The 27,616-nt window shown below is 40.8% G+C and overlaps 3 protein-coding genes across 7 annotated transcripts; 2 read left to right on the forward strand and 1 right to left on the reverse strand.

The window, feature by feature from the left end:
* On the forward strand, positions 1 to 9,305 carry hdgfl3 (HDGF like 3). The gene is made up of 6 exons (XM_028955870.1): positions 1 to 216; positions 4,714 to 4,790; positions 5,335 to 5,473; positions 6,183 to 6,344; positions 7,168 to 7,314; positions 7,946 to 9,305. The coding sequence occupies exons 1-6, from the start codon at positions 133 to 135 to the stop codon at positions 7,970 to 7,972; spliced, it is 636 nt and encodes a 211-aa protein (XP_028811703.1). The 5' UTR covers positions 1 to 132; the 3' UTR covers positions 7,973 to 9,305.
* Positions 9,306 to 9,363: 58 nt separating this feature from the next.
* LOC114765631 (transmembrane 6 superfamily member 1-like) lies at positions 9,364 to 17,290 on the reverse strand. 4 transcript variants are annotated; one of them, XM_028955869.1, is made up of 10 exons: positions 15,719 to 17,290; positions 15,501 to 15,604; positions 15,290 to 15,387; positions 15,074 to 15,155; positions 14,526 to 14,608; positions 14,310 to 14,428; positions 12,938 to 13,042; positions 12,352 to 12,444; positions 12,097 to 12,216; positions 9,364 to 10,239 (listed from the first exon to the last, which is right to left on the reverse strand). In XM_028955869.1, exons 4-10 carry the CDS (start codon positions 15,142 to 15,144, stop codon positions 10,048 to 10,050), a joined length of 783 nt encoding a protein of 260 aa, XP_028811702.1. In that variant the 5' UTR covers positions 15,145 to 15,155; positions 15,290 to 15,387; positions 15,501 to 15,604; positions 15,719 to 17,290; the 3' UTR covers positions 9,364 to 10,047. The 4 variants fall into 4 exon arrangements, with proteins under 4 accessions (XP_028811702.1, XP_028811699.1, XP_028811700.1 ...); XM_028955866.1 differs by having other exon boundaries at positions 15,074 to 15,177; positions 15,719 to 17,287; XM_028955867.1 differs by lacking the exon at positions 12,352 to 12,444 and having other exon boundaries at positions 15,074 to 15,177; positions 15,719 to 17,288.
* A 2,129-nt stretch (positions 17,291 to 19,419) lies between these two features.
* Positions 19,420 to 24,481, forward strand: LOC114765629 (BTB/POZ domain-containing protein 1-like). Of its 2 annotated transcripts, none has more exons than XM_028955864.1 (8): positions 19,420 to 19,988; positions 21,812 to 21,968; positions 22,074 to 22,179; positions 22,269 to 22,466; positions 22,620 to 22,812; positions 23,299 to 23,386; positions 23,629 to 23,775; positions 23,860 to 24,481. In XM_028955864.1, the coding sequence occupies exons 1-8, from the start codon at positions 19,582 to 19,584 to the stop codon at positions 24,016 to 24,018; spliced, it is 1,455 nt and encodes a 484-aa protein (XP_028811697.1). In that variant the 5' UTR covers positions 19,420 to 19,581; the 3' UTR covers positions 24,019 to 24,481. The 2 variants fall into 2 exon arrangements, with proteins under 2 accessions (XP_028811697.1, XP_028811698.1); XM_028955865.1 differs by having other exon boundaries at positions 19,421 to 19,988; positions 22,683 to 22,812.
* The last annotated feature ends 3,135 nt before the right edge of the window (positions 24,482 to 27,616 follow it).

Raw genomic sequence — 27,616 nt, forward strand, 5'->3', positions numbered from 1 at the left:
TTTTAATTATTTATTTCCTCATAAACTGCAGCCTGGCTTATCAAAACATTGATGGTCGATCATTCGAGGAATATATACCAGCACAGCCTTGAAATAGTAATAATAAAAAAAAAAAAATCATAAAAAAGAACCATGGCTCGCCCGCGGCCTCGGGAGTACAAGGCTGGAGATTTGGTTTTTGCCAAAATGAAGGGATACCCACACTGGCCAGCGAGGGTGAGTACGAGACGCGGCCGAGGCGACGTGCGGGGAGGCGGGGTTGCCGAGGACAATACGGCCGGGGCTGCAGGGCGCTCCGCACGCCGAGAATTGATCGACGTGCCCGGTGTGGCTCGGCTGTGCGGTTTATGTGTCTTTTTTGGCGGCGGGGCTTCGCCCCCCCATGTGCACGCGCACGCCCCGAGTGTAAAGCGGCTCGGCGCTGAGCTGGAGTCCCGCGAACCGCCGCGCGTTTTTTTTGTTTTTTGGGGCGTTTAAACGGCGGCGCGGCTCTGGGACGGGCCTGGCGGGACGCGACTAGCTTGTTAGCGGGCCGCCCTCCTCTCCCGCGGCCGGACGAGACGCACACTGGCGGACTCGTCGAGCGTCGAGCGCCGAGCTCAGCCTCCATTTTGCCGCGTCGCCGTGCTACTGTGGAGGGCTGGGACTTTCGTCGCAACGCACGGGCGTCTCGGAAGCAGTCCTGTTGCGTGCAAATAGTAACGCACCCTGAGCATAAAATTCACCAATAACTCACTTTCACACCCAGTGTTATACGGCGTTCTTATTCAGACCTTCCGTAACACTTAATGTGCAGCTCCGTTGGTGTTTTAAAGGGCTTTTTAACTAAATATGGTACAGTGTGGTAAAAAGCCATCATTATTTCATTAGGGTGCATCTGAAACATCCTGTGACGTTTATATACGTTTTAAGTGTGAAATAGCATTGCAGCAGAAAAGCTACAAGCCCCCTGCTAGTCAACGGTGCAGGTGTGCAGAATTGTTGCTCTGTGGGAACACGTTTGCACGCTGAACACAGTAGCGAGAAACGTAAGCTGTTTCAATCAGTGAGAATGTGAATTTGCCGAAGCCGTCTTGTTCCTACACACTGTGGATTTCTACAGTTTCATCGGCGTCCTCAAACCGACTTGAGCTGCTTGGTGGTAATCACCTCCTTGCAGACCCCCGCAGGCCTGATCTGAGAGCAGCAAGATTGCTGCTGACCTCTGTGCAAATAGTCTGTTCGGGCGCAGGAGTTTTGAGTTGAAGGAATCCCGGTGACTTTGCGCGTCGATTTGTGTCAGTTGTTATTATCACCGTTAATTGCACTTTACAGCTTGTCTTTGGTGACACGTTTGCTGAAACATTCCCCAAATCGTCACCAAACATGACAGAACATGAACATACTTTGTTTTTAATCAATTACAGCTAATCACTTTAACTGAACTGAGTCCATCCCGTTGTTCCATTATCCCGATGAAAGAGCCGACTGCCTTCAGGGATGTACACATGAATGACTTCTTCCCATAAAAAACATGCCAGCTCAAACCAGACCACCTTTTCACAAGTTCTGACACCCACATGCCCATTGTAGGCCCTTTCTGTGGTGGGCAGGGGTAAGTGAGGGCACAGCATATGGATCCCAAATGCATGAACAAGTCTTGTGCGCTAATGGCCCTGTTTACCATGATTTGACCACATTTAGTCGGTACTAACCACTGCCTGCCATGAACACCCCACAGGGACTGCAGTTTTAGACATGCTCTCACCCTGTTGTTTTGCATTGTGATTACAATTCAACATCTTGTGCCATCGTAACCACAACATCTGTTATTCACCTAATTCCCCATTGTTTTTAATGTTGGTGTCCAATATTTATCTGTGTCCTTAGAGATATTTCAGCAGAAACGCTGATCGTGCTGCACTGGGCCTGTTGCTGTGTAGTATTTGATGGATCAAGTAAAATCATAAGATTAGTTTTTGTAAGTCACAGTAAGTGTTAAATTTGCCACATCTGAGCTTGGATGGGTAAATGCAGGCGGACCGCAACAAAAAAAGTCAGAAGACCGTGTATATATGCCAAATAAAGAAATGTATTAATAATTAATAAAAGAAATGTATTTTAATGGGCCATATTTCCACAGAAGTGAAAAATATATGCAATTACATAATTGTAAAATGCGGAGAGAGAAGCAAAGAAACAACCATTCTTATAACATAATTTACATTAGTGGCATGTGGCAGACTTACAACGTTCTTACATGTTACCGTCAAGGAAGTAATCAGTTCTGGTTGACTAGGACTCAAACCATGAATTCAATCATTTTATTCAATCTGTTGTTAATCCTTGCATAAGTCAGACTATATAAAAGTTACAAGTTAGACTAAGTAATCTCTAAAGAGTAAAGTCTTAAATTGGCGTTTGAAGAAACTCTGTTCTGACCTTGAGGGGAAGTTCATTCCACACCTAGGGGCCAAGACAGAGAAGAGTCTAGATGAGTGTCTTCCTCGTACCTTCAGCAGTGGTGGGACCAGGCGAGCAGTACTGGAGTGTTGGAGAGTGTGAGGTGCAGTATAATAACAGCTCTGTGGTAGGGTGTTAGGGAGGTAGGACTTTTTGAACAGAAACTTTACATTTGACATTTTTTCATTCATCAGACGCCCTTATCCAGATCGACTTACAGTCAGTAGTTACAGGGACAGTCCCCCCCTGGAGACACTCAGGGTTAAGTGTCTTGCTCAGGGACACAATGGTAGTACGTTTGAACTTGGGTTAGTGTGTTACCCACTAGGCTACTACCACCCATTAATTTACTCCTCTCTCAAAACTCTGATGGTCAATGCTTTGCTATATTTGCTGTTCGCTTTGGTAGCGATAACTTTAACCCTCTTCTTGCAAACGGGCTTGTCCACATATTTAGTTTTTCCTCGATCATCTGGTTCATATCCAGAATACTTCCAGACAGTGCTCTTGCTTTTTACCATCTCTATCAAGCTTGGTGCAGCAGAATCATTTTAAGGTGTCTCTCGTGTAAACATTGGGTCCTCCTGGTTGCCGGGGGAGGGGCTGCCTGCCGTAGTCTGCCGGCGAGTTTTCGTGAACTGGCAGATGCAAAACTGGAATTTAAGTATCGATACCAAAATTAATACAAAATGTTAGTATACAAAATATTAGCATCTTAGAATATTAGTATATATGGATAAATAGATAGCCGTGTAATCAGTTGCTCTTTCCCAAAGATCACCAGATGAAGGGGTGAAACCAAGGAAAAAATGCAAGACCAAAGTTGGATATATTTGTTCGATGATAGATAGATACATACTGGAAGTGATTAATATCATTTTCCACATACAGTACAGGCCCAAACTTTGGATCCTTCAAGACTGTTGGAAAAGCATTTCAGGTGACGACCTCTTGAAGCTCATCGAGAGAAATACCAAGAGTGTGCAAAGCAGTAATCAGAGCAAAGAAACTAGAATATAAAACATGTTTTCAGTAATTTCACCTTTTTTTGTTAAGTACATAACTCCACATGTGTTCATTCATAGTTTTGATGCCTTCAGTGAGAATCTACCAACGTAAATTGCCATTAAAATAAAGAAAAACACATTGAATGAGAAGGTGTGTCCAAACTTTTGGCCTGTACTGTATATGACCATAAGCATGGACAGGAACCATGCAAGTGACACTTAAATCCTGCTAGTGGGTGTGCAGACACTGTTGTCCTAAGTTCATCCAGGACTGTCACTGTGCCTGGACAGCTCTGTGAGACTTACATGCAACAAAGCAGGGCCACTTATACAGTATATCCCAATGGGTTAATTAATTCACAATACAGTATATTCTATCAATTGACCTACAGTAGGTCAGTTCTATATTCTCAATAATATTCTAGTATTACATCAATATAAAGCACATGTTGATTATTAATAAAATAGTTACATGTACCCCTGGTTGTTAACATAGAGTTCAAGACACAGAACAATAACTTTATGACACAATATGGCTATGTTGGATTAATATGAGCTGTAAGATTTAGACCTGGGTTTTGTCATTTCTTCATGACCACTGTAACCTGGAATCTGATTTGAATGCCTAATCATGGCGGTGGCAACATGCATGGATGAAGGACTCAAATGCACAACTTCACAGGACAGGGTTTACTTACACAACATAATACAAGGACAAAAGACAGCAATACATGGCACAAGGTACACAGACAAGACATTACACACAATGACTGGGCAGCGACACAGTGGACACTAGACACAGCAGGTGGGAACATACAGACGCACAATACAAACGCATCCCGATGTCCAAGTCCATCTACTCAAGGCAACTCTTTCATTCTTCACTCAACATTGGTATCATGCTGTATTTAATAAAGCAATATCCCACCACTGACATATTCTGCACAGCCCTGGTTTTAAAAAATGAACAATTGGCTTAAATCATTACTGCTGTGATTTTGGGTATACACATCATCGGGATGAAGGCCGTCCCTGAATGTCGTGCTGTCTGGTCCCCACTGGATCCAGTCCATAGTTTTAACAGAGAGTTTAGGTTCTGAATAGTTGTATTAAACACTAGGCGTTGCTGGAGGGGAAGTTCATGTCTCTTCCTGCCCAAAGTCTTGCCCTTGCTACAGTTTGATGTTACATGCTGATTTTCTGGAAATGATGTGGTTAACCCTGATCTCATGTCTTTTTCTCCCCTTCTAATTGATGTCCCCAGATTGATGAACTCCCTGAGGGAGCTGTCAAGCCACCTGCAAATAAATATCCCATCTTCTTCTTTGGAACCCATGAAACGTAAGTATGCACAGTCCTCTGACAGCCACCACTCACTGAAAGCTAACAATTTGCAGTTTGGGTTCCACTCTCAACAAGTTTGGTGTCCTTTGTCCATGAATATTTTGTCTGTTCTATCAGAACCACTTTTCTAGCATCCAGTCTCCTGAAGCCGAACATCCTATTTTTTATTATAGTGCCGTTCCCAAGTCTCGGCTGTTTTTGACTGCTCTGTTTATTAACCAACATTTATAAAAAAATGAATAACTTAATGTCTGTGGCGAATTTTTCACTTTTTAAAAAACATTGTTATCCTCTCAAAGCCTCCGGAATCAGCACCATAGACAGCTCCTATGTATTATTCAGTAATAACACATTATTAATGCAGTTACATGGAACAGTGACATGGAGTGGGTGTCTGGACCCAATAACAGTCTTCCAAACCGTGACCAAGGGATTTAGTGATTTGTGTTTGTTTCAGTATTTAGCAATATATACAATATTAATTCATATTCATGTGAATAATAAATATTAACGAATAATAATCAATAATTTTCATTTGCAGGGCATTCCTTGGCCCAAAGGATCTACTGCCATACAAGGAATACAAGGATAAATTTGGCAAGTCAAACAAAAGAAAAGGATTCAATGAAGGCCTTTGGGAGATTGAGAATAATCCTGGTGTCAAATTCACTGGTTATCAGGTCAGTTGTATGTCTCCGGTGGGAATAAAGTGCCCACAGATGGTGGCACTATACACCCCTTTACAAACTTGAAAACGTATTTTCCATAAAGAATGATACTCTTCTGTGAAAATGAGAACCCCTGTGCAATAATGGCTAGAATAGTTAAAGAATATATTTACACTATTTTGATTTTTTTATGCATTTGGGGCTGTTTGTTTCCCTATGAGTCTTCTTCACACATGCAGTGCCTTCTGTTCAGTAGACAGTACAGTCTGTAAGTCACCCGCAGTTAAAATTCTCACTGGCTCTGTGCTTGACTGCAGTATTGACAGAGAGTGACAGTCAATAATAAATTATATTCATATTAGGAATAAAATTGCCCCTTGTGCAAACACAAAGTTTACTTATGAGACAGAAGTAAAGCTAAGATGATTAAGATTGATTTTTGAGGAACTCCCTGCAGCATGATTTAATGAATTGTTTTTAGGAAGCTAGTATGACTACAAAATTAATGGTGATGACATGAGGTCTCTCAGATTGTAAATGCATTATTTTAGCAAACTCCATCTCACAAATCCATCTGGACTTGATGATCAGTTGGTGATCTCTGATTAATCCAGCCGAAGGTGACTGTAAACTGTGTAGAAAATGGCTCCCAATGTGAGGTGACTGCAGGCAGGTAGGTGTGTCAGTGATGCTGAGCCTTCTGCTGTTAACTGTACAACAGGCCCTTCAGCAGCAGAGCTCCTCAGAGACGGAGGGAGAGGGGGGAAACGCCGCCGACGCCAGCAGTGAAGGGGAAGAGGGGGATTCCATAGAGGATGATGACAAGGGGAACATGAAGGGAGAAAAAGTTGGATCCAAACGGAAAAAGACAGCTTCCTCCAAGGTAAACAGGGATAATTTACCACTATGGGTCACTACCACACTGAGCAAATGAATAACAAAATATATGATGAGGAATCACTTCTGTGTTAGACAGGGTGAGATAGTTCAGCTGTCGGGGGTCTGCAGCACTTTTACAAATACACAGCAGTTTTTCTCTGAACAATTTATACTTTGTGTCTGAAAACAAGCATTACAAGACAGTTTGCAGCATACTGTTTTATGTTCAACCCAAAAATGCTATGTGCTATGGGGGTTTTTAAGCATTGCCAGAATTTAAAGACACATTTTCTAACATACTTTTTTGACATTGTCTTGCTCTGGCATTGAAGCATTTTAACCCGATGATTTGTTCATATCAGGGGTCTTTGTATTATTACATTACACTTTAATAAAATGCATTTGAATTTAAATTTAAGATTAAGACAAACATACTGCACAGCACAGTACAGTAGCTCGGCTAATGTTTTCAAGGTGGTGGATGAAAGCATTTGAACAAGGATCCCTTTTTAAAATTTTCCTTCCACATTCGCCCCTCATCTTGCTGAGTCCTCGCTTAGCAACTGCTGTTGCCTAGCAACAGGGGTCTGTCACATGCACACATATCCCCTGGAATGTTAGAAGGGGAGAATGAGATATGACATGGATATATTGAGTTATATTACAATATATTTTTTATTTCTGCTCCATTTTGAAATTCCTCTCCCTGTGCCATTAAAATGTACATTTTACAGTTTCAGCATTAAATCTGCATGAGATGCATCACTCCATCACTCAGCATGCTGCTTTAAGGTCTTGACTACCCTTAGTATTTTTTTTTATCCTAGAAGTCGTCTAAGCTGTCGAGGAAATCCTCAGGAGAGGAGGAACTGGACAAGGATGGCAAAGAGGAGGACCATAAGAGCAGTTCGGAGGCAGGAGACCCCGACAATGACATCCAAAATACTTCAGAAAGCAAGACATGCAGTCAAGGGGTAAACTGATGATCCTCATACAGTATCGAGCCTGGAGGTCCACTGTTTAAACGATGCTATAAGTGACACTCAGGTCCACGCATGGGACTGTAATCCCCATTTATTTTGGATACTGGCGTAAAGAGGCGTACTTCATTCATGAATCCACATAGAAAATACTCATGTATGTTACAGTGTTTTCTCTGTGCAGACACTCGTTCACATAAAGCACTTACCTGTGCACATTGTGTGATGTTACTAAGGTGGTGTGGTCACATTGTCAAGTCATTCAATTTGTGTAATAATAATTTTTCTGACATTTGTTTCTGATGTGTAGAAGTGACCTGTTCTGGGATTATTTGTGCCATATAATTAAAGAAACACACATTAATAGCACATTTGTAATTATATTGACTGTATTTAATTTAATGCAAAATGTCAATACTGGACAAAATTACCTTTCTAAGGGGTGTGAAATGTTTAAAATCACCATAAGGGGTCAGTATAGTCTTTACCATACGCGGTATGTTTGCCACACATTTCAGAAATTCACCACATTAAAAACAAAAACATTCCCATGAATTTGGAACTTGGGAGAGAGAAAATTTGAAAATCAAGTAATTTTTACGTTTGTGTTTTTATTCTTTGCCAGAACCAGTTGCTCCGAGAAGAACACTAAATGTCAAAGAAGTCCCATCAGGGAGGTCATTCATCGTGGTTGTTATGTGCTATTGGAATTGTGAAATTCTCATTGACCATCAACATCAGGATTCCCCACAGTCTAGTATACAAATGTCCTTTTTAAACCACTGACACATTTACTGCACTAGCACATTACAGACTTCATCTCTACTTCATTATGGGGTCAAACAGTCCAGTGAGGGTAAGCTTAAACTGATTCACTCTCTTATCCCCTAAAAATCTGTACACCCTTTTCAAATCAATAGCGAAATGTAATATATAGTAGCCATACATTGATAATAACATTTCACAGCTTGAGCTCTCCAGTCCAAGACACCAATTTTAACATATTGATAACTTTCTATGGTTAGGTTTGCAGAGAATTGTTGATAGCTAATCTCCAGTCCATGTAGTATGTCCCATTAAGCAGTGTTCGGCTCATTGTATAACAAACATGTTGTAGCTCGAGTGCATTTCAAAAAACAGAGGAAAAGGCTGATGGACTAGCTTCTGGAATAGTTGTCTGTAAAAAAAAATAAAAATAAAAAAGCATAATTCATGTCATTATATGTTACTCTTTTATGTAATCTGAAAAAAAGAATGGAAAAAAGTAGATTAAATGTATGAAGTATCGTGCACAAGCTGAGTTACGCATTGTAACTCAATATTATCTCTATATGTTTTATTTTGCTGTAGAATCTAGGACCACTATCCAACCGGAACGCTCTCTAGGTGATTGCTCATCTTTTTATGGACAAGTGAAATATTTGTTTCTGTGTGTCTGTGGAATGGGTTACGTTACGCTTTTTAGTGGCATGCACAACTGTCGTATACACCATATAAGATGGAGATAGTCTTGATTGTTTTATGAAGGTTTCCAATTACTTGTCGTTTTACATTTGCACTTACCCAGATTTGGGAAAATTCAAGATCCAAAACCCTTAAGATGTGTACAATAGACCACTCTGATAACCAATGACGTTTTTGTTCTTTAAGATTGCACTGATTGGTGCATAGCTGGCAACTGGCTACATACAGTCGTTGCCAGGTTCCTTTTCCAAACTAAACATTATCCCCATTAAAGTTGCCTTTGTTGCTTTCTTACCTTTCTTTATATAAAGTATATATTCTATTTATTTTTTAACAATTGTAAAACTGATACAAACTGTGGTAAATGTAGACCCATCAGTTCCCATTTTTGGTTATCTTTAAATCTATGTTATGCTTGTAATTGGAACATGTTTTACATTTTCAAGGTTTGTAGTTCAATGTTAACTGTTTTCTGCTGTTTATTGACAAAAAGTTTTACAGAATAAACTCATTGGAATGCAGCATGTGTCTAAACGGTAATTTTAAAAACCAACAAACATAGCATCTACCAAGAACACAGACAGTGACTATCTTTATTGACTAATATATATACATTAATATTACATACATTTAACACAGCTTCCACTTACAGTATATAATTTATATTGTAAATCAGTTTGTTTTGTTGCCGATTTAAAATATGTTAAAGCAATAAGGCAAAAGTTAATAAGGTAGTTAAAATGTAGAACAGGTAATGGTGGAAAGTTTGTGCAACTGTAAAATACAAAATATATTTTTAAACTTAGAAGGCATGTTTCTTTGCAGTAAAAAGGAATGTTTGAACTCAAACTTTGCCAACAGCAATTTTACCCTAACTTGCATCATATCCAAACCGTTAATCAACAAATATTGTAGGTAGGCTATTCACGTAATATAGATTTAATATATAATATATTTCTATACCATTTCTACATTATAAAGGAGGGATCAAGGAGGAGTAAGACATTTTAAATGCATAGCTATGACCAAATCAGGGTTTAGGAGAAGGTTCATTTTTTTTGTCTAAGATTCATTCAAATAAGGAGTTTTGTTTAATGCTTCTTTTGTTTGGTACTAGTTCACTGCAGTATAAACTAAAAAGGCTGTGGGCTTTACCTGACTTATTACTTCTACTGTCTAGCTATAAAACAGTATAAAGCACTGTTGCAGTCCTGTTGAGTGGAATGCTCCTTTCACCAAACTGACACAGGTGAACTAGACGTTTCATTCCTTCTTCTTCTCCTGGGATGGCTTGAGGAAGAAGGTAGGGAAGTTCAACACATAATAACAGAATGCTTGAGGAACCAGTCCATATAGAATGTTAACAGTCAAGAAAAGGATCTGGCTGTCAGAAGGGACTCTGAATGTGAATGGTGTCCTGGTATGGAGAGAAGCACCAATGTGGGAAAACTGGGCCTACAAACAGAGAACAACAGGACATTCACATTGCATTTATGAAACATCATTTTATTGTAAAAATAATTTTTTGATACCCTAATATTGTATCTGAAGTCTCTTTCCATAATTCAGCCTTGGTGCAGAATTACAGCCACTTTGAACCAGTCCCACAATAAGATTGCCCAGGCAGCTCCAATTCTGTATCTTTCTGTAAGCTTTAAATGAGAGCTGCCGCTCTCTGAACGGCAGCCACTGCAGGCCCATAAACAGGCTGGGGGGACTTGTATTAATGTTAAATAATCTTACAAAGTGAAGTATTCTTGTCATGGGATCTTTAAAAACTCCATAAAGAATATTCTTATTTGAGCATCACACCTCTTCAAGCGCATTACTAAATTTTTATAAACATAATTTACACAAAAAATGCCTTGCCACTCCAGACAACTGTAATATCACTGGAGAAGATACCAGGTAAACATTGGATCAGGTTCCCATTCATGGATTAATCTTAGTCCTAGACTTGAAGTGTTCTTCATTCAAAAGTGCTTTTAGTCACTGTGTTTTACCTAATGGAAATGGTTTGCCTCAATATTTTGTGCTTATGATCATTTTAATGAATGTCAAACATACTGTAAAAAGATTGTTGTGCCAACAGTCAGTCTGTTCACCTAAAGCTAGTTGCTTAATCAAGAGCTCTTCAACAAAATGAATAATACAACATTAGAACCAAAATAAAACAACAGTAATATTGGTACTTTTTGAATTCTTTTGTATTGGTATTTTAAAGGGAAGGCTTTTACTTATACTGGAGTAAAATTTTACCTTGTGTATCTCTATGTTAAGAGCATGGCTTGTGTACCACCACATGTGAGACAGTGGAACACCTTGGATGCCACTCGCCCTTTTGCTTTTATTGCCTGATTTGTATCTTTTTATGCCATTATTGCCTCACTATTTATTCATTGTTCTGTTTGTAAAAAAAAAAGTTGCCAAGTTCAACAGTTTGCTGTTCTATCTATCTATCTGTCTCTCTATCTATCTCTGTCTCTATATTAATAATTATTTTTAAAATGAAATGTCAATTGTTTACTTCAAAACATGTTTATGGTCTTGGCCTCTTTATGTATTGTGTGTGCACATGATTTGCTTATTCACATTAATGAGTGTACCAAATAATTTGTATTCAACTTTAATAATGGACCAGTGGATGCAATAAGCCAACAGAGAGATGAATTAAGTACAATAAGACCACAAAGGGCAGCTAATCCACTCTGCTCTCTACTCGTGCATCCTGGGTCATTGATAAGGTTTCTCAATGAACAGGGTTTTCAACAAACTAACCAACAACAGCATGAACCCAATAATACAACACACTTAAAAATTGCAATTTCACTGCAATTTGTTCATCCATTTAAAACACAAAACTACAAAAATAATAATTAAACTGCACATCATGGCACTGTGAAAAGTCCCAGATGATACATTTTTTAAAAAGAGTGTATGAGGCTGTCGCATAGCAACACAAGCCATCGATCAGCATACAGTTAGCCTGCTGCTATATATAGTGCGGGCAGCTGACATTTGAAGAATACCTTTACTCCTCCATGTCTAAAGTAAGTCGCTGCTTTTGCCTACCACAGCTCGTTGACTGGCTGGACAGACTGCCTGCTCCAGAGACAAACAGAAGATGTTTGTGTGTCGTCACAAACATCTCACTCAGCTGTCATGCTTCCATGTTTGGAAGACAACAGATGAGCTGTTGAAACTCACTCTGAAGGTATGTGTGTCCATTCTGTAGGTTTTGGGTCCACAGGCTCATCCCCATATCCAATTACTGTGCATTTTGATAAAATGGCAGAAAAATCGCCCCCCTACCTGCGCTGAAGCTCCAGCGTGAACTAGAGCTAGGTCAGTGATCCACTCACAGCCAGGGACCACCAGTCCATAAAGGGTTATAACATAGCACGGGACAAAATACAGCATGTTTACCAGCATCTGGAAAGAATGCAAACAATACATACTGTGAATATCTGTCTGTCACTATAAACATTCTCTACCAAAATAGACATTTTCATTTATACATACGCATAAGCATGTGCTAGGTGCATGCAAGAGACATTATAACTGCACCTGAATTTTGGGATAGGCAGAGGGGTCCTTTAGGTATGGCTCATAATACTGAGTATATGTGAGACACAAGTCGGTGGGACAATCCAGCGCCACCTGGCATAAGAGATGAAAAAAAAAAAAAAAAAAAAGAGTGCCATACGAACTGGAACTGAATCACCAGTAGCAAGATCTCTCAAGATCAACTCACTTTTATAAATGCCTGAAATGGACACTTGATTACGCTGTTCATTCCATGCATTACTGCTATTGTTGGCCTAGCGGGCAAGGAAGAGGAATTGTATCCGATGGTTGCGAATTCAAATCCCGAACTGGCATGGTGCCACTTAGGTCCCCTTGAACAAGGTACAGTCCCCACACATTGCTCCCTGGGTTCCTGTCATGGCTGCCCAGTGCTCAATAGGGGTGATGCGCTAAATGCTGAGGACACATTTTGTTTTGTGCACCATGTGCTGTGCTTGCTCGCAATGACGAAAACAATCGCTTTCATTATGAATTGGGGGAGGCCTATACCTAATGATTCACTTCATAAGACATCCAGATATGGTGATGGGTGTAAAATGGGTGTGATGGGCTTGGATGTACATACCAAGCCCCTAAAGATGCAGAAGGCTGAAGCAAGTATAAAATAGATGGCAAACATCAAATGCACGGGTCTCTGCAACAGGCTCTTTCTTTGATCATCCTCGGTATTCTGTATATAAAAGAAAATTTTAATAATATTAATAAATGAATATGCATAATCATACAAAAATGCATTAATGACACTTCACTCATTTCTCGAATGCCCCATCTTGATTTCGAAAGCATATCCTGCATATACACCGTATGTAGCCCACCCTAACAAAATCCCCTCAATCAAGAGATAGCAAGTGTGGCAGAGCGGGGATTAAACACACACACATACACACACACACTCAGCTGTGTTTGCCACTCCAGGAACCCAGCAGCAGTCAGACTAATAGAGCAGCGCAGTGTCTTTCTCACACTTTGAGCTATTTTGGGCTGCATTCTCCAACAGTGTGTGAAAAAAGGCAAGTGATTTTGAACTGTGTACTGTGCTACTTCAACCAAATGTCATTTGTATTTCATGTGCTTGCTACAGCATTAATACTGTCCAGGTCCTGCCAAAACTACAATCGGAGACAAAAGCAGCAGATCCTGCGGGTATTTAGGCGTGGCATCCGTGGTTCAGACAATCACAGTCTGTCCTGCTGAAAGACTTCACTGCCACCAGTGAAGATTGTTGTGACACATGGTGGGCTGCATGAATATTTATGTGGCAGGATCATCACACACACCACAGGATCATCAGACCTTCTTCCACTGCTCCACGTCCAGTTCTGGATGAAAGTGAAGCGATTGTCATTGTAAAACACTGCACAGCACCACAGCACAGCACACAATGCACACAACAAAAAGTGTCACCCTTGGTGAGCAGTGGGCAGCCATGAAAGGCGCCCAGCGGCTTTGCTCAGTGGCACCTTGGCGGTCCGGGATTCGAACCGGCAACCTTCTGATTATGAGTCCGTTACCTGCTAGGCCAACCACTGCCAAAGTTCAGCAAGCTGTACTGTACACCTTCCTACCATGACCATTAAGGTCCTCAGCTGTCTGTGCAAGAGTAGTATATCATCTTGTATAAGTCACAACAGGCAGTCCTGTCATTCCTTTGGCCGTTTTTGGTACGTACAAAATGCTGTATAAAATGTTAATGAAAAAAAAAAACTTTTTGGAAGAGCTTCACAATTTCATCCTCAGCAGAATCTCTCATAAGTATAATATTTTATATTTGCCCCCCGCAACTGTTCATTTGGTGACCAATATTTCACTTCATCAACAGTTGTACAAATGCTACATTATTTTAGAATCGGCAGTATATTACGATATAAAAAAAAAAAAACAATAGGCAATCTAGACACAGGTATAGTTACTATTCACACTGCATCGAAATACTTTACCAGTGGTTGATCCTCACGGACGCGGCGGAGGCTGAAAACTCTAAAGCAGGCCCACAATGAGACAAGCACATACAGCATGTGCACAAGAAATAAGAGGCTGATCTGGGTTCCATATTTGCCTGGAGACGGGAATATAGTTCACTATGTGTCATTAACACAATTCACTGTATGCATGGTGATACGGACAGGAGCGGAAAATACCACATTTTCACTTACCCACAATATTGCCAGGTATGTAAACAATCATGCGCATTAAAAAGGATCCCACCCAGTACAAGCCAATGGACCTGTAATTCTCGCTGTTAGGTGGACAACAAAAAGAATACATCTATATTATGAAGTTACAATTACAAGGCAATTCAATAATCTTTATACTTTTAATATGCTGTGTAGACAGACTATCTAGCACCAACACTTAGGACATTTGACCTGAATGTGTATAAAAGCACATTCAAACTAAGTTTAATGCCCGGCCTAATATAGCCAGCTCATTCTTACTTGTCTGCAATTCAGCTGAATGAAGAAAAGACGGATTTAACATGTGTATGTTGTGCCTGTCAACAGGGATGGGAAACAGCAAAATCCTCATAACTGGCCACATTAGGGCACTTCAGACATGATCAAATTCCACTTCAAGAAATTGGACTACATTCATTGGGTCTAACAGAGCGATGCAAGCAAAAAATATATTACCAAAAATGCCCCTGTAGTGAACATGTATGTCCGGTTTCTGAAATAAATGGAACTGAAGTGAACATACATACCCCCATGTTATTGCTGCCACCATCAACAGGTACATGAGGTAGTGAGCACAGCCGTCCCAATAGGAAACCATGTGCCCGTGCGCTGTATTAATATAGGGGTCGGCCTATAAATACAAGTTTCATTACGCAGTCGTGCACATTCTCTTAAGGCAGTTCAAATTCTATTATATGAATCATATAAAAACACAACGGATGAGTCTGACGCGGAATAGTTACCCTTTTCAAATAAAATGTCATAAATCCGTCAATGATCCCATCCTGTTCCAGTCCTATGATAAGGTTCACCACACTCAAAAAGGCGTATACTGCATAAACTGAGAAAAAAAAGGCACATACACATTCTCACTGGGTGAACAAGATTCCAGAACCTTCCGAGACTTTCGGATTGCTTTTTGGTTAGGGTGAATTTTACACACACACACCGTACCATAGAACAGAGGATCTCTTGGTGCTTTCTTGTTGAGTAACAGGCTGGCCGATATCGTAATGATAATAAGTGTCGATGCCCCCGCGAAGAGGATTGCTCCAATACTGCCACAGACAGAAAGGGAGTTCGATAACAGACTAGCTACTCCATTAATTTTGTTGCCAGAGAAATTCTCACATACATTTTAAAATGTAGGTTCCCCGAAAGTAAAGACTCACCTGTTGGAGTAAACGAGCACGTTAAATAAATAGGAGATGGGTATGGACATCAGGGACAGCACGAAAACTCCGGTTCCCGCCGAGGCGTTCATTTCTGAACTTCTGTCCTCTCGCCTCCAGCCTTCTTCACTGGTGGGAGAACTCCATTTTACTGCCGAACGCGGGTGTTTGCCGTGACTGCCTGTGCCCGACGGCGGACAGACCGTCTGCTCTGTCCCGCAGCGCCACGATTCGTTCAAAAGAGCGAATCTTTTAAAGGAACCGAATTGCAGTTCATTTGAGCTGAATGAACCAATCCCTCGGCGAACTACACTGTCCGGAATTTTCATCTGAGGGCGACCGGTGTTCTCGGTTTTTAAAAACAGTTAGACTGGCAGTAATGAGACGAGAGGGGTTCAAGATTCAACATTTATATTTGTCACGTTTATAGTTATAGCAGCACAACACGCAGTGAAATGCATCGTGAACCACCCTGTTATGGAGAGCATAAGACAAGACATCGTTGGGAAGTGGCTATGGATTCTGCTAAAGTGCTTTGTGCATAGATCATGCATGACCAGTGTAGCGGTAGTGGTTAATGGGTAGGGATTAAATGAGCAGTCAACAACAGTGAACATTCAGGAAGCGGCCCCGCAATCAGAAAGTTGCCGGTTCGAATCCCGAGCCACCAAGGTGCCACTGAGGTGCCGTCCCCACACACTGCTCCCCGGACACCTTTCATGGCTGCCCACTGCTCACAAAGGTTGATGGTTAAAAGCAGAGAACACATTTTGTTGTGTATGCTGTGCTGCCGTGTTTCACAATGACAATCACTTCACTTTCACACTTTAAGGGTACATCAGAGAAAACTAACTGCTAAACACGCAGTTTTACTCACGCACAGAAGCACACAGCAGCTAATATGCAGTGTATAAAACCTGCATGTTTTCATAAGAGATACAATTATAATGCCTAAAAAAAAGATATATATATATATACTATAAATCAATGAGACAGTGCACTTGAACAGATGGAGTTCCAGAGCCTGGGTGCGGAGTGACTAAAAGCTCTGCTCCCCATAGAGGTAAGACGGGCCATAGGGACATTCAAATGGACGGAAGAGGATGATCTGATTGTACGAGAGAGAGTTGCACCTGGAGAAGGTCAGACAGATATGGAGGGGCAAGGCCGTGGATGGCCTAACGGAATGATTTTGAATTCAACCCCAGAACGGGAGTTACGTGATGGATAGAAGGAGTTCTAGTATGCAGGTGGCTGAATTCTGAGCCAACTGAAGCTTATGGAGAGGTAGACCGTAAATTAGTTACAATAATCCAAGGCTATGAACTAGGGATGCACAATGTTAATCACGATCACAATTTTGGCTGCGACGATTAAATTAAGATGATCATTGGCGATATTTACATTTAAATAACCATAGGGCCCTATATATTGCAGAGTTAGTTTATTGTCTATAGTTGACAAATCTATACAAAATGCCTCGGTTTATGGACCTCTCCTGTGTATAGTTTTTTTTTTTTCCAAATAAGCAGGTAAACGGACGCTCATCTTTCATATTAAATATACAAAAAAGTATTTTCATAGTGACCTGCCTTTGGTTATCGCTTAAGCCAGAAAATGTTGACAGGCTGGTTTTTATCGCCAAAAATCTGAAAGCCTTGTTCACTTATTGTTTCTTTAAAATAGAAAGTGCAATAAGTGTTTGTATGTGTTTTAGCTACAATAACAAAAAATCATGATTAATAATCGTGATTACAATATTGATAAAAGTAATCTGGATGATGATTTTGGCCATAATCATGCAACCCACATAAACCATGATGGCAGTAGTATGGTAGGTGAGGGAGCGATGGAGGAGATCGATATTACGAAATTGACAGTATGGGGTATCGGGTAATGTTATTGATATGAGATTGAAAAGAAAGGGTATTGTCGATGAGGACTCTTAACCTGCTGAGAGGGCGAGACGGAACAGTTCTAAATATAATCATCCAGTTTTGGATAATGTTGATTTAGTACCAGTAAGTAGGATTTCAGTTTTATCCCTGTGTAATTTAAGGAAATGTGAGGTACAAAGTACAGATGAGTACAGATAAGATGTTAGAGAATCCAGGGGTTGGATAAGGCTCTTATACAATGAGAATAGTGACTTTGTATAACCTTCATTAGAGCAGAAAATAAACCAGAGAAGTACTAGTACTAGTCAAAAGTGAAAGTGATTGTGAAACACTGCAGCACAGCACACGGTGACACAGCGAAATGTGTCCTCTGCATTTAACCAATCACCCTTGGTGAGCGGTGGACAGCCATGACAGGTGCCCGGGAAGCAGTGTGTGGGGACGGTGCTTTGCTCAGTGGCACCTCAGTGGCACCTTGGCAGATCGGGATTCGAACCAGCAACCCTCTGATTACGGGGCCGCTTCCTTAACCGCTAGGCCACCACTGTCCCAAGCTCTGTTTGGTGTGAAGTATAGTAATGGACCAGTTAAATAGCATACCATAGGACAGAACACTTTTAACATCATGACTTATAAAGTTTAGTTTTCACAAAGGTACTAGTCAAAGTAACACCCGGCCAATGCAATTGACCTTTGGGGTAGTGGTGGCCTAGTGGTTAAAGAAGTAGCCCCGTAATCAGAAGGTTGCTGGTTCGAATCCTGATCCACTGAGGTGCCATTGAGCAAAGCACCGTCCCCACACACTGCTCCCCGGGCGCCTGTCATGGCTGCCCACTGCTCACCAAGGGTGATGGGTTCAATTCAGAGGACAAATTTCAATGTGTGCACCGTGTGCTGTGCATCACATGTGACAATCACTTCACTTCACTTCACTTTACTCAGTTCAAGAAATCGGGTTCACAGGCTCCTCCTGCCATGAACAAATCTTTTTGGTGAACTGATTCTAAAGATTCAGTACATCTAAAAGAATTGCCCATCATCACTACCATCGGCATTCACCCGCCTACTGTGAGCGATTCCCATTTTAGTTCCAGCATACCTGAACTAAAGGTCAGACAAGGAGAAATTTCGCTGCACTGCACCGCGTCTCACTGACATACGCGTTTATTAAAATGTGTGTGAGTGTTTTTTTTTTTTTTACATCGGAGTTCCTTCTCTTATTCAAATATTAATGATTGTGTACAACCGCGACGTTTGGCATGAACGAAATCACCGGCGGAGTCGTTGTTAATGTATTCGTGCCACCTTGCGGTCGAAATATGTAGCACGCTTTGCGACGGTTCCCTTGCTGGGCTGATCTGGGACCAGTTCATTTCCGAAGATACCATTATGGTCGTATGAGCAGAAGACGTTGAGTGTTGTTGCCAGTTTCGTGATTTTCAATCGTAATTACAAGTGAAAGTTTCTGTACATCCATCTTAATTATATAAGATCATATACATTTGCTATTCTAGTGTGAGCCCCAGATCATATGGTAAAATCTTTTGTTTTGCTAACTGAAAAAAAATAATTTTATGGTTGATAGACATTACATTTTATTTTGAGTTAATGATGTATTATTCTATAGATTCTATTATATCAACTATTTTAAACAACGATATAGTTGTGAAATATTTTTTAATTTTATTTAATTCCATAAAGAACTAGCTGAGGCCAGAATGACAATGGAAAGTCACAAAGTCCCTTTAAATGCGCCATATTGGTTTTGATGGTCACTGGGCCCGCTTCGGTCACGCAGACCTGGCAACATCCGCCCTGTGACGTCACTGACACAATCATATTCCTGAAAACAAGGCGAGTAGTAAACAGGAGGTCTTAACCTTACGCACTCTCCGCAACATGGTCGGCTGACGCGCTTGGGCTGCATGCGTTCCGCGCGTCAACAGCACAGCCGGTAGACACTCGATGGCGACGGGCGGCGGCGGAGGCGCATCAATCGGGGACGGACAGGCGTCCAACTTCGCCCAGACAGGTACGGGGAGGAACGCAGACGGCGTCTCCATCTCCAATGTCGCCGTCGCCGTGATCGCCGCGCCGCCAATGGCGCTCCACAGAGAGCCCGCGTACAACTGGCAGGCCACGAAGAGCACGGTGAAGGAGCGCTTCGCGTTCCTCTTCACCAACGAGCTGCTCAGCGACGTCAGGTTCGTGGTGGGCAAGGGGAGGCTGGCGCAGCGGATCCCGGCGCACAAATTCGTCTTGGCCGCGGGAAGTGCCGTCTTTGACGCCATGTTCAACGGGGGCATGGCCACGACCTCCGCCGAGATCGAGCTGCCCGACGTGGAGCCGGCGGCGTTCCTGGCGCTGCTGAGGTAAGATGGAAGCCGCTTTTTCCTGGTTTGGTACGAAACGGGAGAGAATTTACAAATCGCAGACCTATTTACTAAAACATGGCATTGAAGAATAACTGTGCGCACTTCAGTTCCAACATTATGACAAATGATGACTGTAAAGATAGTACAGATATAGACCATCTTTTTACATTACCACACAAAAAGTGGGTGCTGATAAGAAGTGTTTTTCTAATACCATTTCCTGTACGTTTCTACTTCAATAGTAATAATCATCCACAAACACTTCATAATGTTCAACAGTAAATGTTCTGTTCCATGCTGGGTGCAGGTGAAACAGGGGCCATGTAGAAAATACCATGGTAAAATTCATCCACTCATTATTTCACTTTGTTATTGGACAGGACAAAATATTGTGTAGTAAGGACGGTCAACAATAGCATATTTATTTGGTGCAGATTTATTATTTCAAAAATCGTTATAAAAAGTTTTTTCCTCCCAGCTCCACTCACACCTCAATAACAATAATTTGTATGAACAATTTAAGTCTGGTTTCAACCCCACCATAGCACAGAAATAGGTTGACAATAACCAATGGCAGCTGATTCTGATCTTCCCATCATCCTCATCCCTATCATCCTTTTGATACCGTTTGATAGCATTTCCCATAATATCCTTCTGAACATTCATTTGTATTAGTCATATCTCATATCTCTCAGGTCTCTCATTCTATTTAAATCCCACTCTTCACATCTGTTTCCTGTTTCTGCAGGTGTGCCCCATGGTTCAGTATTAGGACCTCTATTATTCATTATTTACATTCTCCCTCTTGGCCATATTTTCTGAAAAGAATTATAGCAGTTTTTATTGTTATGCTGATGACACCCAGATCTACATTTCCTGCATACCCAATTTCTCCCTTCCACCTACTTCCATTTGGACTGTTTAATGGAGATTCGATCAGGGTTCTCCTCTACTTTTATCAAGCTTAACAGTAATAAAACTCATTGGCACAGCCTCCACTCAAACAAATCTCACAATTTTTCCATTAATATTGGTAATTCCTCCATCCATCTATCCCCTCAGGTAAAGAGTTTGGGTGTCACACTTGATAGTACTTTCTCATTCCAGCCTCATATTAATTACATCACCTGGTCTGCATATTTTCATCTATGTAATATTAACCGACTCTTACGCCCCATGCTGCTGCCATTTTTGTCCATAGCTTTATCACCTCCAAGATTGACTATTGCAGTTCTCTTGTTTTTTGGTCTTCCCAATAAGTCTCAGAACTTCTTCAGAATTTTGGAGCTCAGTTTATAACTCATACTCCCTCAACACGTTACCCCAGTTCTCCAACAGCTTCATTGGTTGTCCATAGAAGCGAGAATATATTGTAAAATTAAATATTTTGTGAGATTATGCTTTTTGTTCTGCTGTTTTAATTAATTGTTTTAAATTTGATTCTGTAAGGTGACCTTGGATTTCAGAAAGGCACCCTGAAATAAAATTATTGTTATTAATAATGTCATTTTTTAATAGTAACAGTGAAAATTACAGCAATATTATAACAATTGGGATACATTATACATTTACTAGTCATATATTTCAGGCCATGCCATATTGAACCTATATTTAACTCAATCAGTGCAAATCCATTCCAAAATCTAGAATAATAGTTATAAGGGAAAAAAAAAAAAAAAAAAAAAACAGGTGTTAAGCACAAGTCACTCATGATGTTACAGAACACGTTGTGCAGTTACGAGGAATAGGAGATGGGTGCGGTGTTATTTACAACCACATGAGCTGGCTGAATTTGTTTCTCTCTCCCCCCCCCCCCCCAGGTTCTTGTATTCTGATGAAGTGCACATCGGTCCCGAGACAGTCATGACCACACTTTACACGGCCAAAAAATATGCCGTGCCCGCGTTAGAGGCACATTGCGTGGAGTTCCTAACTAAGCACCTCAGGGCTGACAATGCTTTTATGCTCCTCACTCAGGTAAACAAGCGTCTTCGAGTGATCTTCATCGAAACACTTCCCCCATCGCAACAATGTGTGTAGATTTGATACGTTTGCAATCAACCGATGCTCTCTTCGTTTCAGGCCAGGTTATTTGATGAACCTCAACTTGCCAGTCTTTGCTTAGATACGATAGACAAAAGCACGGCGGATGCAATAAATGCAGAGGGCTTCACGGATATTGATTTAGGTATGTTTTTTTTCCTCTTTCTTCTTCTATTCACCAAACTGGTTGTCTGAGTTTGTATGGTTAAAACCCCACCTGTGTCCCATGTTCAGACACTTTGTGTGCGGTGCTGGAGAGAGACACTTTGGGCATACGGGAGAGCCGTCTGTTCAGCGCCGTCGTTCGCTGGGCAGACGCTGAGTGTTACAGACAGCAGCTCCCTCTCACGTCGGAGAACAAGCAGAAAGTTTTGGGCAAAGCCCTGACCCTCATTCGATTCCCTCTCATGACCGTGGAAGAGTTTGCAGCTGGTAAGCAGGCGTCTTTGGGAATGTCAGATATTGTGAAGTAGATATTTAACAGTCACATTGGTCTTACTTTTTATAACTGTTTTTGTTCTGTAACTTGTCTTTTACAACCAACCAACCATGGAAACCAGTTTGATATTCTTTCTTGTGCAACAGGGCCTGCCCAGTCTGGGATATTGTTCGATCGGGAGGTGGTAAATCTGTTTTTACACTTTACAGTAAACCCCAAACCCCGGGTTGACTACATTGACAGGCCACGGTGTTGTCTCAGGGGCAAGGAATGCAGCATAAATAGGTTCCAGCAGGTTGAGAGTCGCTGGGGATACAGTGGAACCAGTGACAGAATTAGGTGGGTTGAGACTGTCTGGTAATACTTTCTAACATGACCTGACATAAAGATCACACATCATTCTGCTGATTTAGCTAGCCATTTTTTTTCATGGGGGCATGCTTAACATGTTCAGAATAAAATGCAAAATCAGCACCGGCACCCCTTTTCAGACATTTAATATCTATACATAGATATTAAAAGTGCAGAGTTTGAGCTTGTTTGCATTTTTGTCATCACAAAGGCTACTTTAACTCCTGTATAGACCTGTAGGTTCCATTGCTGAGGAGCCTTTTTATGCAAAATGGTTTTATAATTTGAATGACTTTAAATGAACATTTTAAGTGTTGAAAATCAAAGAGCTGCTCTTCTTCTCAAGAAGTTAATCTGTTTGCAAACACCTGAGAAGGCGTATTTAAATGTATGTGCTGTAATTACAAGAAACATTCAGTTATGGAGTAAAATTGAGTGCATGTGACCCATTGTCCCCTCCTTTCATCTCTACAGATTTAATGTTAACAGGCGAATATCAGTAGTGGGGTTTGGCTTGTATGGTGGGCTGCATGGGCCAACGGATTATCAGGTCAGCATACAGGTAGGTGTTTTTTTTTTTTTTTATATATACATATATACAGGGCAGTGGTGGCCTAAAAGCAGAGGACACAATTCGTTGTGTCACCATGTGCTGTGCTGCAGTGTTTTACAACGAAAATCACTTCACTGTCATTTTTCACAAGTCCCCATTTTTTTAACAGGACACACACACACACACAGACAATTTCTTCACTCTGGGATGGTGTGTGTGTTTCATATGCTTCACCTTCTCTCTCTCAACAGATCCTCGAGAGTGACAGAAATCAAACACTGGGACAGAACGAAACAGGGTTTAACTGTGATGGCACGGCCAGTACGTTCAGGGTCATGTTCAAGGAGCCTGTTGAAATTTTACCCAATATCAGCTACACTGCCTGTGCAACTCTAAAGGTGCTCATGTATACTATATTAAGAGTAAAATTCTGTTGCTGGATAGATTTTCATTTATTCATTTACAAATGCGCTGCATTTCAGGGGCCTGATTCACACTACGGCACAAGAGGTTTAAAGAAAGTGACGCACGAATCATCAACAGGGACCAAAACAACATTTTTCTTCTGCAGCTCACCTGGAAATAACAATGGTACGTCTGTCGAAGACGGACAAATCCCTGAAATAATCTTTTATACCTAAACAAAGAAGCTCCGGTTTTGATTGGGACGAGCGTACCTCATATTTAGGTATGGACAGAGACTGAGACTGAAGCCTGTTGCTGTCTGCTTCCTGCAGTGTGTGTGTACCAGCCTGGCATCTCAAGGAGAGTAATAAAACGTGTGCATCTTATACTACGTCATGTCTCATTCGTCTAATGACTGAGGGATTGAATTATGTCTTTTAATCAGTTGCATTTGTAACTTGCATTTGTGTGTTTTAAAATGTCGTTGTAATGGACGTTTGTACAAATGTTGAATGTTTGCATGTTAAGGCAACAGAGAAGGAAAAAATGACTGTTATTTGTTTACAGAAAGGTATATTTTTTAGCTTTGACATTAAAACAATTCTCACAGGCCTTTCAAGCTGTTTTAGATTTCTGATGTCGTACTGCACATTTTTCAAAGTATGTAAATATAATACAATACAAAAAAATACAAAAGTATTATACAAGTCCAGTGAATTTTTGTTTTCTACAGATACACACGGTTAGTAAATTTTTAGGAAGTTTAGCGTTATTTTTTGGATTCTGGATTTGGAAAAAATGTCTTCAAAAAAATATCTGCAACATTACATTGATATTCCTATTGTGATGCAATCTGTTACCAATTGGTCCTATTTAGTTAAGATGGTTTGAATCACATTGGTAAGGTGTGTGCTTGGCTTATTTCCATATTTATAAATTTTTTTGTTTGTAAAAGCAGTGTTCTTTCCATCTCAGATGGTTGGTTTCCGGAGCTGTTTTAACTACCTGCTTTTGCACCCTCAATTCATCAGATGGATTTTCTTTTGTAAATTTAGCTGTGTCTCAAGCTACAGGCACCTGCTTTTTCTTCTGATGTGCCATGTATGAAATAACTTCCCCGTAAAAAAGACTTTGGCTGTGTCCCAGTGAAGGTGAGGTTTTACCTTGGGAGTTTTGTTTTCATTGATAAAATATGTAAACTGATGCATAAAATATGTTCTGCAAATGGGGTCCTTTAGTAAATGATGAAAAAGAAAGCTCTAAAAATATTGGCGCATGATCCTACCTATCAAACATGAAGCCACTCTGTCCAGTGATGCCTTAGGTGTAAAGAAATAGAAGAGGTCTTGTGTATATTTGAATATATTACATGACCAGACCTTTCGGGCAGCAGCAGATGATCTGACTGGCTGGAGCAGCATCTAATAAACAAGCCACTGAAGTAGGATTGGATTGTCAGTTCCTACTTAAATACTGCTCACATCTGCAGTACCGTATTACACCGGTACGTCAGCGAGTCTCAACATCCTGAAATATTAGAAATGGTATCAAGTATTACCTGTCTGGCACGACACTGTTTTTGCTTAACATTTCACATGGGAACTGTGTATTGGGTTGATGAATGCCATTATTTTACAAAAAAAACATTCAGTTCAAAAACTCTGGGTCACTGAATACGCACTTGTTAAGGTTAAAATAGGATGTCTAAAATTATCAACTAATACATTCCTGGAACAAAACACTTTTCACTGTAAAATTTAACTGGGAACTTTGCTCCTGTGCACATAGATTTATGATGAATATGGACAGTTCAATGTAAAATAACTAGTATTGCAGCCTGCAGTGGAACAGACAATTTGAATAAGGAGCTGTGAATAAGAAGCCTTCTTCTTAATTCTATCACATTCTATCAAGCAGGCCACGGTTCATCTCACCAATATAGATGTGAAACAGTTATTCATATTGGGAGTCTGCTGCGTTACTGCTCCTGCCCTATTTGTGCACTTTGTGTGGCATCCAGCTCGGGCCAACAAGCTCCTGCAACAGCCAGGGAATTCCCCGTGTAACCTGGTTGTGATGAATCGGATGTGGCCGGTTCCTGTGAATTCGCTGGCAGATGGGTAGCTGGTTCAGCTGGATGGGCAAATCCAGGGTCTCTAGCACGTTTTCTTTCCTGAATTCTATTTGTAATTGTCTGTTGAAGATCTTGACTATACATCACTTACCATGAAAATACATGTTACTAAAGGCTTTAGCTGTACATGTAGCTGCTACGTGAACAGTAACAAGACAACATATTTCTGCTCGTATGATGTTTGTATCCGTACAAACTCGTGTTTGGGACCCACTGTCCATTTCACTCGTGAGCTGAGCAGATCCATGTTTTTAAAACATTTTAAGAAGAGGAGCAGCTTATAGGACTGAACCGCCCTCTTGTCAGTATTTCATGCACAAAACTGTAGCACAAAACTGTTCCTGATAATACAGCGTTTAGCGAACACCCTTATCCAGAGCGACTTACAACCAGTAGTTACAGGGACAGTGTGTTACCCGCTAGGCTACTGCCACACCCGGACACCTTTGCCATCAGTGGACATTTGCAGACATGTTGGGACTGCAGCCTCATCCAAAACCAAAAATGGTGATAGATTATTAGTGCTAATGGCTTGTAATCAAAGCATTTTGAATGGTGAACTAGTGTCTTGTGACATTTTGTGACATTACAATCACAAACTTAAGTGAAGTGACTGTCATCGTGAAACACTGCAGCACAGGACACGGTGACACAACGAAATATGTCCTCGGCTTTTAACCATCACCCTCGGGTGCAGTGTGTGAGGACTTTGCTCAGAGGCACCTTGGCAGGTTTGGATTCGAACCAGCAACCTACTGATTTCAGGGCTGCTGCCTTAACCTCTAGGCCACCACTGTCCACTGTCCCAATAATATTAAGTCACTTACATTTTTGATGAAATAGTGACTGTTTTTATCTATTTTAGCAGCGAAAATAGATCCAATGAATCCAAACAAAGATCGCAATTTTCCTTTTTCAGTTTTTTTTCCTCCCATCCTGTAGCCTACTCGCGCTCACCCGGTTGAGAACCACTGTACTATATGAAAGGAACTGAACAATTGAATGACCAGGGAAATTACTTAGCAGAAGTGTTCACAATAGATATTAATATCTTTACATATATTCATATAATACATATGAGTCAGCATTTAATGCTGATTACAAGTAATATTCATCTTGTCTTGGTCTCCAGGCTGGCTTTCCAATCAAGGTGGATTTCAGCTCATTTCTCCAGGCCCTGACCTGTGACCAGGCCCCCACCCTGTCATGGAGGAAGCTATCCAGTGCATCCGTGCTGAGGGCGGGAAAGCAGCTCTTCTCACAAACAACTTCCTGTTGCCAAGTGGAGCCTCTTTCCTGCCTGTGAACAGCTCACACTTTCATGTGGTGGGTAAATGAGAGATTTCTACTTTTTCCTAATTTACACAGTATTAGGCGATTCTCTGGAAAATGAAACTAAAAAGATGGTAAAAAAATCTGTAATATTTGCATTTGTACTTGTCTTAATGTTTAAGATGGATACTCAGATAATGTGGAACATCTTAATGGCAAAGAATTTGAAAAACCGAAGGTTTTGAAGATATTTAAAACATGGTTATCACAATGTAAACTATTTACTCATTTCAATGGAATTCAAAGCAAATTGCTATCATAACCCAGACATTCGAAGTTCAGTTTATGTAGCAGTCAGTCAATATCGAGAAGGCCAGAACTGATGGTCAAATGATGATTTATTGAAGCCGTCCGTGTCATCAACCAAC

Source organism: Denticeps clupeoides, chromosome 16 (genome assembly GCF_900700375.1).
Source record: "Denticeps clupeoides chromosome 16, fDenClu1.1, whole genome shotgun sequence".
In the NCBI taxonomy this organism is placed as follows: Eukaryota; Metazoa; Chordata; class Actinopteri; order Clupeiformes; family Denticipitidae; genus Denticeps; species Denticeps clupeoides.

Coding starts and splice junctions, on each gene's coding strand:
- hdgfl3 (XM_028955870.1), top strand. CDS start 133: ATGGCTCGCCCGCGGCCTCGGGAGTACAAGGCTGGAGATTTGGTTTTT. Junction 4,791..5,334: donor TTCTTTGGAACCCATGAAAC/GTAAGTATGCAC, acceptor TTTCATTTGCAG/GGCATTCCTTGGCCCAAAGG. Junction 6,345..7,167: donor AAAAGACAGCTTCCTCCAAG/GTAAACAGGGAT, acceptor TTTTTATCCTAG/AAGTCGTCTAAGCTGTCGAG.
- LOC114765631 (XM_028955866.1), bottom strand. CDS start 16,047: ATGAAAATTCCGGACAGTGTAGTTCGCCGAGGGATTGGTTCATTCAGC. Junction 14,609..15,073: donor GTGGCAGCAATAACATGGGG/GTATGTATGTTC, acceptor TCCACCTAACAG/CGAGAATTACAGGTCCATTG. Junction 13,043..14,309: donor TCCGTGAGGATCAACCACTG/GTAAAGTATTTC, acceptor TTTTATATACAG/AATACCGAGGATGATCAAAG.
- LOC114765629 (XM_028955864.1), top strand. CDS start 19,582: ATGGCGACGGGCGGCGGCGGAGGCGCATCAATCGGGGACGGACAGGCG. Junction 21,969..22,073: donor CTTTTATGCTCCTCACTCAG/GTAAACAAGCGT, acceptor TCTTCGTTTCAG/GCCAGGTTATTTGATGAACC. Junction 23,387..23,628: donor ATTATCAGGTCAGCATACAG/GTAGGTGTTTTT, acceptor CTCTCTCAACAG/ATCCTCGAGAGTGACAGAAA.